General features: G+C 46.5%; 2 protein-coding genes and 1 long non-coding RNA gene across 4 annotated transcripts in view; 1 reads left to right on the top strand and 2 right to left on the bottom strand.

Annotated features, from left to right (window-relative positions):
* LOC140698325 (leukocyte immunoglobulin-like receptor subfamily A member 6) overlaps positions 1–9,699 on the top strand; it is a 36,846-nt gene extending 27,147 nt beyond the window's left edge. The window contains exons 3-8 of one of the 2 annotated variants that reach the window (XM_072968390.1): positions 6,776–7,060; positions 7,207–7,509; positions 7,736–8,032; positions 8,285–8,587; positions 9,125–9,175; positions 9,323–9,699. In XM_072968390.1, the coding sequence (XP_072824491.1) occupies positions 6,776–7,060; positions 7,207–7,509; positions 7,736–8,032; positions 8,285–8,587; positions 9,125–9,175; positions 9,323–9,459 (1,376 nt within the window). In that variant the 3' untranslated portion in view covers positions 9,460–9,699. Of the gene's footprint in view, positions 1–6,392; positions 6,427–6,775; positions 7,061–7,206; positions 7,510–7,735; positions 8,033–8,284; positions 8,589–9,124; positions 9,176–9,314 lie in introns of those variants that run through there. The other variant, XM_072968391.1, reaches the window with a different exon arrangement.
* The window catches only part of LOC140698327 (uncharacterized), an 86,785-nt gene that overhangs the window by 730 nt on the left and 73,321 nt on the right, over positions 1–12,734 (bottom strand). The gene's annotated exons all lie outside the window — the stretch shown is intronic.
* Positions 181–2,335, bottom strand: LOC140698333 (uncharacterized). Its single transcript, XR_012076074.1, has 2 exons — positions 2,233–2,335; positions 181–1,250 (listed from the first exon to the last, which is right to left on the bottom strand). It is a non-coding gene; the product is annotated as an uncharacterized lncRNA (long non-coding RNA).

Genomic DNA, 12,734 nt, shown 5'->3' with positions numbered 1-12,734 from the left:
TTGTGACTGAACTCTTGTAGACAGGTGGTCTGAGACCAATGTTTGCTCTGGTGCCAGCAGCAGCCTCTGGGGACGCCTCCCTGTGTGGCCCAGCCCTCGGCCCACCCTCACCTAACTGTGTGAGATTCAAAAGAAACACGCCAGCAGCAGATTAAAAAACATCAAATACATAAAAACCCACAGGTTCACAACGACTTAATATTCCAAACATTGCTAAATTAAGAAGTATCATGTGTTTCTCCTGCCTTTCCTGTGGAAAGTGTAATTCAGTAAGCAAACAGCTAAAGAGAGAAGTTTCTTCCTTGTAAAGATTACAGCCAGCAAATAAAGAAGAAATGATGGAAGTAGGCCATCTCCTTTTGCATCTCCTGGGAGATACAGGGTCTGGATCAGTACTGCCCAAAAGGACTTTCCAGAATGATGGAAATATTCTACACTTGTGCTGCCCAATCCGGTAGCCACTGGCTACAAGTGGCTATTGGACACGTGAGGTGTGACCATTGTGATTGAGGAGCTGAATTTTTAATTTTATATCATTTTAATTAGTTTAAGTAGCCATATATAGCTAGCGACTACCATACTGGACAGTGAAGCTGGACAGTCATCATCAGCGGATACAAAAACCACGTGGCCTCTGGTTCTCAACCCTGCATACACGTCAGAATGGGGGTAGGGAGGCTTTAAAATAAGAGATGTTCTTAAAAACCTATAAATAGACTTATCCTGTGATCCTGAAATCCCACTCTTGGGCACTTATATGGAAGACACTCTAATTCCAAAAGACACATGCACCCCAGTGTTCACAGCAGCACTATATACAATAGCCAAGACATGGAAGCAACCTCCTAAAATGACTGGATAAAGATGACGTGGTATATATATAGAATGGAATACTACTCAGCCACAAGAAAGAATAAAATAATGCCATTTACAGCCACATGGATGGACTAGAGATTATTGTACTAAGTGAAGTCAGTCAGCCAGAGAAAGTCAAATGTCATATGATATCACTTATATGTGGAACCTAAAAAAAAAGATACAAATTTTATTTACAAACCAGAAATAGACTCATGGACACGGAAAACAAACTGTGGTTACCAAGGGAGGAAATGGGGTGGGAAGAATAAATTAGGAGTTTGGGATTAACAGATACATATAACTATATATTAAATAGATAAGCAACAAGGACTTACTGTAGAGCACAGTGGACTATATTCAACTTCTTGTAATGAGCCATAATGGAAAAGAAACTGAAAAAAAAGTATGTATATGTGTAACTGAATCACTTTGCTGTACACCTGAACATGTAAATTGACTACACTTCAATAAAAAATAAGAATAAAAAAAGTTCACTCTGAGACTCCTTACAAAAAGTTCCAGGACAGTTAATTTAAAATAGTCTATATGGGGTAGGGAGGGTATAGCTCAGTGGTAGAGGGTGTGCTTGGCATGCACAAGGTCCTGGCTTCAATCCCCAGTACCTCCATTAAAATGAATAAGTGAGCCTATTTACCTCCCCCACCCAAAACAAAAACAAACAAACAAAAAGGACTTGCTTCTTTAAAAAAAGGAAAAAATAGGCTATATGATCAATTACACTTATGCAGATAATCAGGCCAGGTTTATTGAAACCAGACTTATTTTACAAGCAAACTCATCTTAACTTGGCTAGAGTTGGTAGAAATTAGGATAACCTGGGCCTCATACCTGTTGGCAGGGTATGAGGGCAGTATAGGACAAAGCCTTCTTGATGTCCTCATGCCAAGTGCCAGAGTTTGTGTCAGCAGAGATATGATGTGTAATTCGTCGGCTACAATTGGACAAACTGCTGAGGGGATCATGGCCCAACAAACATCTTTAGAGTCACTGGCTCAGGTAGTCCTGGACAATAGAATAGTGTTTTTTTTTTTAAGTTTTGTTTGTTTGTTTGTTTTGTTTGTTTGTTTTGGGGGGAGGTAATTAGGTCTGTTAATTAATTTATTTAGTATTCTTTCTTTTTTTCATGGAGGTACTAGGGATTGAACCCTATGCATGGGCTCTGCCACTACCCTCTCCCCTAGCCCTGACCTCTTACTGTCAAAACAGGGAGGGGTATATGTGGCGGCTAATACCACATGCTGCACATATATAAACACCACTAGCAAAGCTGAAACTTGAGTGAACAGAGTAATTCAAAAAGCTACTTGGTTAGGTTACAGGATCTACGTGATGAGGACCCAATCCAAGACTTACGTTCCTGGCTGCCATCTAAAGTAAGAGTGCTCTTTCAGAAGAGACTACAAGGCTGCATTCTGACCATTATCCTCATTATGATACGGCTACTAATTTTCAAATGTCTGTCCAAGTGCTGTGACAAAGCAAAGAAGAGAGGTAGTGATTCCTCAAAAAACTACAAATAGACTTACTATATGATCCAGCAATCCCACTCCTAGGCATGTATCTGGGGGGAACTCTAATTTGAAAAGACACATGCACCCCAATGTTCACAGCAGCTCTATTTACAATACCCAAGACATGGACGCAACCTAAATGTCCATCAACAGATGACTGGGTAAAGAAGTTGTCACATTTATACAATGGAATATGACTCAGCCATAAAAAATAATAAAATAACGCCATTTGCAGCAACATGGATGGAACTGGAGGTCATCATTCTAAGGGAAGTAAGTCAGAAAAAGGAAAATACCATATGGTATCACTTATAAGTAGAATCTAAAAAAAAAGAGACAAAAGTGAACAGCCCATGTCTTTCTCTCCTTTCTCCTAAAACACTGACGAACAATTTGCTCCATTCAGCAGGAAGTAACCAGAGCGGTGGTTGCCCCTGTGCCCCTCAGGACGGAGGAGTATCGAAGAAAAGGGAGGTGCTGAAAAAGAGCAGAACCCTGCAGGGTGTTCCGGGAGACAGACCCCACCCCCACGTCCTCTGCTTCTGGTTTGTAGAAAAGCTTTAGCCTTCACTAACTTCCAAAGAGCAAACTGAATCAGAGAAATGAGGGGAAAATACCAGAAACAAAGGAAAGCAGTCAAGCAAGACAAAATAATAATAGGTTAGCCATAAAACAAAGTCAAGGACCCCTTAGTTTCTCCTCGAAGGCTGTAGATATTCTGAGCCATATTCTTGAGGTGTTTTGCAGAAGCTAATTCCCCCTCCCCTAGATGGAGGATGCTGACTACATGCTGACCACCGTACATAGACCCCAGACTGGCTGGAGTCAGAATACTGATAATAGAGTTTCTCAAAATACTACCCTGTTATCTCACCACCAACCAATCAGAAGGATGCCCATGAGCTGATCATGCATCTGTGCCCTCACTCTTAATGTCGCCTTTAAAAACCCTTGCCTGGAAGCCATCCAGAGTTTGGCTCTTTTGAGCATTAGCTGCCCATTTTCCTCGCTTGGCGCCCTGCAAACAGACACCTAGCTTTCCTTCATCACAACCCACTGTTAGCAGATTGGCTCTGCTGTGTGTGCATCTGGGCAAGCGGACCCGAGTTCAGCTCCATAACGACATGAAGGCTCTAGCTGGCACTGCTGTGGGGTGCATCGGAAAAATTTTAGGAGAGTCAATACTACAAGTTCTCATCATGGGGGAAAACAGTTTTTGTATCTATATGAGATGATGGATATTAACTAAACTTGTAAATATTTCATAATATATGTAAGTCAATTCATTAAGCTTAACACCTTAAACTTACACAGGGCTGTATGCCAGTTATATCTCAATAAAACCAGATAGATAGATAGATAATGAACGGGTGGATGGATGGATGGATAGGTAGACAGACAGACAATGGGTGGACAGACAGACTTAAGTGGTGGCAATACCACTTCCTGAAGGGGTGGAAGGTCTTTATCAGGCTACTTCCTCTCTTGTTCTCAGTTCACTATATAGAAATATACCATATCCACGCATCACTGTCCTCAATCAGGAGCTCTGATGAGGACCATTCTGGTCTGAATCCTGAACAGTCTCCACAGTTGGAAGTGGAGAGCAACACGCAGCATCAAAGGATGCTTTGAAGAGGCAGAAATGACTCAAATGCATAGGCTGGAGGTGACAGACACACATCCTGCTCCTTCCAGATACTGGCGTGTGACAGTAAACCCGCACTGGATTCAGGGCCGAGAGGAAGAGCTGTGTCTTCCTGAGAGCAGAAGTGCACTGCACAAACCCCCAGGCTGCCTCCCTCCCCCACTCCTTGGTTCACCAGATCTCCGAGGGCACCACTGGCGTCTCCACCAACCAAGGCAGGGAGGGAAGGTCACACTCAGTTCCTCAACTCTAAACACTCACAGCCAAGAGTAAGAGACTTTTGGCCTCCAGGAATCCCTCTGACCCCTGCTGTCCTCTCCACCCACACAGCCGGCCCACAGCCCGCACCTGGACACGCCTGGCCTGTGTGATAACACCCACCACCTTCCTGGGTTCTGAGCTCCAGGCCCACAGTCCCATCTCTGGTTCATCCTCCACTTATCAGTCTTTCTAACTTCCATTTTAGAATCTGTTTCCTGCCCCAGATCCTTCCATGGTGCTTACTGTCCTTGGCAGGGGGTGGGTGGGAGGTACTCCAAACCCTGCTATCTGAACCCAAGGCTGTTCATATCATCCAGATGTGACCCTCCACACTCATCTCTCACTTCTGCTTCCCTCCAAACCAGACTGGTGCAGTTACACCACACACACACACACACGCACACACACACACACAAACACACAAAGTGGGCCATGTAACACTTCTGTGCTTTCCCATTTCAGCTCTTCTCAGGACACTCAGCCACAACAAGTCCCTTTCCAACTCCCAGTCAAAAGTAGACACAGAGGCGGACTCTATCATTTCTATCACCTGTTAATGTGTTTCTGTCTCATTAACAGGTATATGGGTTCAATATGACAAAGGGAATCCACATAAATCATTTAAAATACTGGCTGACACACCAGTTTCAGAGTAATTTGAGTTTAACTATTATTTCTTTTTATAAAAAAATTATTGATAGTCTCCTTTCCATTTGCTATACAGCAGCTAATATGACCTTCATAAACTTTTCTTATCATACAGTCCTTTGCTTAGATATTTCACTTCTGTTAAAAATAAAATCCATCGAAAAGACACCTGCACCCCAATGCTCACAGCAGCACTATATACAGTAGCCAAGACATGGAAGCAACCTAAATGTCCATTGATAGATGACTGGATAAAGAAGAAGTGATGTATTTATACAATGAAATAATACTCAGCCATAAAAAAGATTAAAACAATGCCATTTGCAGCAACATGGATGGACCTGGAGATTGTCACTCTGTGAAGCAAGCCAGAAAGAGAAAGAAAGATACCATATGATATCACTCATATGTGGAATTAAAAAAAAAAGAAAAAAGAGGACACTAATGAACTCATCTACAAAAGAAACAGATTCACAGACATAGTAGACAACCTTGTGGTCACTGGGGAAAGGAGGTGGGAAGGGATAAATTTGGGAGTTTGAGATTTGCAAATGTTAACCACTATATAAAAAATATATTTCTTCTGTACAGCACAGGGAACTATATTCAATATCTTGCAATAACTTTAAATGAAAAAAAAGAAAATGAATACATGTATGTTTATGCATGACTGAGAAACTGTGCTGTACACCAGAAACATTGTAACTGATGGTACTTCAATAAAAATAGACAGATAAATAAATAAAATAAACTCCAACATCCCTGCATGGTGGCCGGCACCCTGTATGACCGGCCTCTCCTCCCCCTCCCTCCTCTTCAGTCTCTGTATCTTTAGGGTTCTCCAGAATGTCCTTTCATCTCTCGAATGTACTCACTCCCACCCTGTGTCTCTGCCTCCTCAAATATCTTTCAGTCGTACTCTAGACATGGACCCCAGTCATCCTCATATCTCTCCTTTTAAAACATAAGTGACTGTTAGCATTTGATGCCCAAATACTACAAATCTGAGTTCTCAAAATACTGAAAAATGGGTTTATCTTGATCATGGATGTATTTCTAGTGTGTTGCCATCAATGCCTTGTACATAGTAGGTGCTCCGTAATCATTTCTTTATGAAATGGCCACAGACAAGAGGTAAATTCCATTTATGGCGACTGGAAAAATAAGTTCTGGGGCCCTGCCCTTTCCGAGCAGGAGTTCAGCCCAGGCAGCAAGTGTCTTGGGAATCAGATGAGACCTCATATCTGTGCTGAGATGCCTCCTGACCCCTGCCCAGAGAATCCCAGAGCCAGGCCCAGGGCGGGGCTGCTGCCTGCTGTGAGCCCACAGCTGTGGGAACCCAGATGGGCAGCCACAGCCCCTGACTTGCCACATCCTGCGCGTCTGTCTGTCCTCCGTGGCCCCGTGGTCTCATCTGCACAGAGGGAGCACCCAGAGCAGCGGCCATGATTTCCATCCTCTCTGCTCTTCTCTGCCTCGGTCAGTTGTGAGAGCAGGGAAGGGGACGGCAGGAGGGCACGGGGACGCTCAGGGCTCAGGCAGCTCGAGTGGACTGGGCTCCTGGTGGGAAGAGCATCAGCTCAGACACTTGGTTGCAAATCTCTCACAGGAACTCTCTTCTAGGGCTGAGTTTGGACCAGATGACCCGAAACCCTGCAGGTGAGTCCTCTCTGGGCTGCCATGTCCCCACCTTTCACCTCAGCCCCAGGCACACAGTGGGGGCACTGAGATTCTAGGACGACGGTGGGAAAACCTACAGGGGCCTTGGGCTGATTTGAGGAGAGAGAGGTGGGGAGGTCCTTGGACTCAGCCTCAGATTTTTTTACAGGGACCCTCCCCAAGCCCACCATCTGGGCTGAGCCAGGCTCTGTGATCCCCTGGTGGAGGCCCGTGACCATCTGGTGTCAGGGGACCCTGGGGGCCCGGGAGTTCCGTCTGGATAAAGAGAAAATGTCAGAGCAATGGGACAGACAGCCCCCACTGGAGCCCGGGCACAAGGCCAACTTCTCCATCCCACACATGACGGAGGAGCACGCAGGGAGGTATCACTGTTACTATCACAGCCTCACTGGCTGGTCAGAGCCCAGTGACCCCCTGGAGCTGGTGATGACAGGTGAGAGGACACTCAGGGGTCCCAGCCTCAGACTCTGCCCTCAGGAAGGGGGGCTGCTCCCAGGGCCATGCCCCTCTCACCGCCCAGCGCTGGGGGAGGTGAGGGAGCCGTGAGCCCCACTGAACAAGCGGCCCCCTTCTCTCTAGGAGCCTACAGCAAGCCCAGCCTCTCAGCCCTGCCGAGCCCCGTGGTGACCTCAGGAGGGAACGTGACCCTCCGGTGTGGCTCATGGCAGGGATACGACAGGTTCATCCTGACTAAGGAAGGGGAAGACAAGCCCTCCGGGGCCCTGGACGCACAGCCACAGCCCAGCGGGCCGACCCAGGCCCTGTTCCCTGTGGGCCCCGTGCCCCCCAGCCCCAGGTGGACGTTCAGATGCTACGGCTGCTACAGGAGCAAACCCCAGGTGTGGTCGGCCCCCAGCGACCCCCTGGAGCTCCTGGTCTCAGGTGAGAAGTTCCATCCTGGCCCCATATGCTTTTTGAGACACAAGTAAGGTTACTGGGGTCTTTGCTCAGAGGAAGCCCCATGTGAGTGGGTGGTGGGAGGGGAGTACAGGGCTCCTGGACCAGAGACACAGAGTATGAGACACAGTGAGACCTGGGGGCCAGGATGGGAGGAGAGGGTTTATGGGAGGAACCAGCCCCTACAATCCAGGGCTGGTCTTTCCCCCAGGAGTGTCTGGGAAGCCCTCCCTCCTCACCCCGCAGGGCCCTGTTGTGACTTCTGGACAGAACCTGACCCTCCAGTGTCGCTCTGATATCAGCTATGACAGATTCACTCTGTCCAAGGATGGGGGACAGGACCTCCCCCAGCACCCTGGCCGGCAGCCCCAGGCTGGGCTCTCTCAAGCCGACTTCCCCCTGGGCTGGGTGAGCGGCCTCCATGGGGGCCGGTACAGATGCTACGGGGGACACAACCTCTCCTCCGAGTGGTCGGCCCCCAGCGACCCCCTGGACATCCTGGTGGCAGGTGAGGAGCCAGTGGGTCAGTCGGGGACCCAGACTGTGCACAGGACCTGCTGGGGGAGCCCCAGGGGTGATGCTGGATCAGGGGGGTGGGGCACACGAGGAGGGACAGACAGGGAGAGACAGGTGGGCAGGGAGAGGGAGAGATGCAGAGAAACACAGACAGACAGAGATGCGGGTCCTCAGAGAGGCCCTGCTGATTCTCAGCTCAGAACCAGGTGGGCCGGCAGCCCCTCACCCTGCTTTCTCTCTCTAGGACAGCTCCCTGACACACCCTCCTTCTCGGCGCAGCCGGGCCCCATGGCGGCCTCAGGAGAGAACGTGACCCTGCTGTGTCAGTCATGGAGTCCGATGGACACCTTTCTTCTGTCCAAGGAGGGGGCAGCCCGTCCCCCACTGCGTCTTAGATCAAAGTACAGAGGTCAGCAGTACCAGGCCGAATTCCCCCTGAGTTCTGTGACCTCAGCCCACGGGGGGACCTACAGGTGCTACAGCTCACTCAGCAGTGACCCCTACCTGCTGTCACAGCCCAGTGACCCCCTGGAGCTCCTGGTCTCAGGTGAGGGGCCCCACCCTGTCCTGTCTGACTCTGGCAGCCCGGAGTTTTGTCCTCAGAAATGTCTGAGGCAGTAATAGGTGAGGGGACACAGAGGCGGCTCTGCAGAGGAGGACGTCCAGTGGCCCCGACTCGAGCCTCTCAGCTCTGGACCCCGGGTCCTCAACTGTTGAGTCAATGGGGACTCTCAGGTGCAGAGGAATAAAATTATACAGTCTTAAATCTCAGACTGAACACAGAACACACAGCACTCAATTATTTCTATATTGAAAGACCATTTTTCTCACTAATCCTGAGCTTCTGGGGCACAGCCAACTCCATTCCAAAATGATTCAAAAGCAGGTTCTGAATTCACAGAACACAGGGAAGCTGAGGAATCCAAGGAGGAGCACAGAGGGAGCCTGGCCGGGCAGAGACAGGGCGCGTCACAGGGCCGTGTGACAGCTGTGCTGTGAGAACTGGGGGCACCGACAACACAGACCCCAGGACAAGGGCTGTGTCTCCCCGACCCCTCACTCACCCCCACTGTGTGATTCTCAGGAGCAGCTGACACCACCCACCCATCACAAAACACGTCAGACCCCACAAGTGGTGAGCAGAGAAATTCTCAGCTACGGGGCTGGGCTCCGAGGGTCACGTCCTGGCAAGGGGAGGCGGGTGCCCTGGGTGGACATCCAGGACTGTGGGGGGATTCTGATCTGCTCTGACCTCAGTGGCCTCTCTGTGCACAATCCCTAGGCTCACGCCCCCAGGACTACACACTGGGGAATCTCATCCGCATGGGCGTGGCTGCCTTGATCCTGGTGGGCCTCGGGATCCTGCTGTTTCAGGCTCGACACGACCTTGGAGGAGCCCAAGATGCGGCCAGGAGGTAAACACAGAGGGAATGACGCACCGTCCAGCGCGGTAGAGCCTCGAAATGGTCTCATGTGCCCAGGAGGTCCTGCAAGAGAGTCTGCAGGGGACGATGCGTGAACTGCCTGCCGAGACCGTGGCGGGAGAGACGCGGTGTGGGTGCAGGAGAGGGGCGGGCAGTCCTGGGGAGGCCCTTCCTCTCCTAAACCGCGGTGCTTTCCCTCCCTGCCGCTGTGACTCTCCCTCGCTGCCCCGGCTCCTCGCCCCCTGTGCCGTGAGGCAACATCCCACACGGCAGGGCTGTGTCCGCACCTTACACACCTGCAGGTCCTGGTCCACTTTCATGTAATATATTTTGCTTTATTTTTAAGTTCCACATTCACTGGTGTGTGCTCTTGACCTCCATCTCCTCAGCCCAGAACACAGAATATGGTTTAAATAACTGAACAAATGAGTAAAAATCAGGTCCAGTTTGGAACAGATAAATCCAAGATCATTCCCTGAAACTTTTCCTGGCCCCATCAATCCATTCAGTCCTCACTGGATGACTCCTGGTATGGTTTCTCCAGAAACACCATCAGTGTGAATGAGCACAATGGTGTCAGAAGAGACATCTAGCTGGTATGCTGGTAAACTAGTTGTAATAACATGTCACTTTTCCAAAGTCCTAATTGTCACCATTTTCTATTTCTCTGTTTTAAATACTCTCTTTTTGATCAAATTCATGGTGCCCACGTGCATGCACTGTATGCACAGGTGGAATGTCCAGGTAAGTACAATCCAGCTGCAGCAAACTCACTGATGGTCCCAATGTGCATGTATGTCTTCTTCTATTTTAATATTCATGGTAATTTCCACATCAGTGTCATGCTCAGTGTCAGTGAAAGTGTGATATCAAAATTCTCCTACATCCATGAGAAAGGTCAACAGAAAACAATGGCAATGTTAACTGCAGGAGACACTATTGAGTGCCTAGAATCCCAATATATTACTGCTAGGAGTATAAACTGTTACAGTCAACTTGAGAAGTAGGTAACAATTATCCATTAATAGGAAGACACATGTACCTCTGGCCCCTAACTATGCACCCTAGAGGGAAAAGTGTGCCTATGCGTTGCCTACAGCCTGAAATATGCATGATAGCCCATTCTCAAGTCTCTGACCTTTAAGGGTGTAACACTTTTCCATTCATACAGAGATAAAAAATTGCAGAACAGAGAATAACTTTTGTCTTGTTGGAGGTTTACAGGAACACTGTGACCAGACCTAGGGGACAGCTGCAAGAACATAGGATTTCGGCACCAAGAAGTTTGCAACAACCAGCCACATCCCCTCCTCTTTTAGTATAAAAGCCTGAATTCTAACTCGGGTTAGGTGGTTCTTTGGGACGCCATCTTCTCTGTCTGCTGACTTTCTGAATAAAGTTGCTATTCCTTGCCCCAACACCACGTCTCTCTGTCCTGTGACAAGCAGTATGAGCTTGGACTTGGTAACAAGTTCATGAGAATATTGGCAGAGGTGTTATTCATTTTAGACAAAAACCATAGATAACAATCTCACAGTTAATATCTGTGGTTTATATATATGCAGTGGAATATTATATGGCAGTAAAAATGTACAAACTGAAATTACAAACAGAATACAGATCAATTTTGAAACGTGATATTAAATAAAAGGAAATGTTAAGAAACATGACTGTACGATTGTCCCATTACATACACAATGTCCAAAAGGACACATGATTTATTATTTAGGGAGGCATAACTAATGTTAACTCTATAGTAAAGAAAGAAAATGATTTCCATGTGATCCATTAGGGTAGTGAGCTGTATGGTGATGCTGGAAGATAAAGTTCAAGATGGAAAACACAAGGTCTTCTGGAAAACTGGCAATTTTTTATTGAAGTTTTTTTGTTGCTTCATAATTAATACATAATATGATATTAGTTTCAGGTGTACAACATAGTGATTTGGTATTTTTATATGTTATGAAATGATGACCATAATAAAACCAGTTATACTCTGTCAGTGTTGCTGTGACAAAATTGCTGACTATATTCCCTGTGTAAATCACACCCTCCTGACATTTCTTTTATAGCCAAGTTTGCACCTCTTAATCTCCTTTACATATTTTGTCATCTCCCTCCCTCCCCTCTGATAACCACCAGTTTGTTTTCTGTATCTATGAGTCTGTTTCTGTTTTGTTTTGTTTGTTCTTTTGTGTTGTTTATTTTTGCTTTTGTTGTTCTTGCCTGAGGAGCTATATTCAAAAAACTACTGCTAAGACTGATGTCAAAATAGTTACTGCCTAAGTTTTCTTCTAGGAGTTTTGTGGTTTCAGGTCTTATGTTTAACTCTTTAATCCATTTTAAGCTTAATTTTGTATTTGGTGTAAGAAAGTCATCCAGTTGCATTCTTTTGCACGTAGCTGCCAATTTTCCCAGCACCATTTAGAACAGGCTGTCTTTTCCCCATTGTATATTCTTGCCTCCTTTGTTGTAGATTAGTTGACCGTATGTGTGTGGGGGGGTTTATTTCTGGGCTCTCTATTCTGTTCCATTGATCTATGTGTTGGTTTTTGTTCCAGTGCCACACCATTTTGATTCCTAGAGCTTTTTAGTATAGTTTCAAGTCTGGGAGCATGAAACCTTCAGCTTTATTCTTCTTTCTCAAGATTGCTTTGGCTGTTCAGGATCTCTTATGGTTCCATACAAATTTTAGAATTATTTGTTCCAATTCTGTGAAAAATGCCATTGATATTTTGAGAAGAATTCCACTGAATCTGTACATTTTAATAATACTGACTCTTCCAATCTATGGGTACAGGATCTCTTTCCATCTACTTCTGTCATCTTCAACTTATTTCTTCAACATCTTACAGATTTAAGAACACAACTTTTTCTCCTCCTTGGTTAAATTCATTCCTCGGTATTTTATTCTTTCTGAAGCAATTGTAAGCAGGATTGCTTTCTTGATTTTCTTTCTGATAATTCACTTTTAGTGTATAGAAAAGCAACAGATTCCTGTATATTAATTTTGCATCCTACAACTTTACTAAATTATTAGTTTTAATAGGTTTTGGTGGAGTAACTGGGGCTTCCTACATACAGTATCATGCCATCTGCACATAGTGACAGTTTTACTTTCTCATGTCTGATCTGGATGCATTTAATTTCTTGTCCTTGCCTGACTGCTGTGGCTAGAACTTCCAATAATATGTTGAATAAAAGCGGGGAGAGGGAGTATCTTCTCTTATTCCTGATCTTAGAGGAAAAGCTTTCAGCACCTTAGCTTTC

Source organism: Vicugna pacos, chromosome 9 (assembly GCF_048564905.1).
Source record: "Vicugna pacos chromosome 9, VicPac4, whole genome shotgun sequence".
Lineage (NCBI taxonomy): Eukaryota > Metazoa > Chordata > Mammalia > Artiodactyla > Camelidae > Vicugna > Vicugna pacos.
The sequence above is the reverse complement of the archived record's forward strand: the minus strand, read 5'-3'. Positions and strand labels throughout refer to the sequence as shown.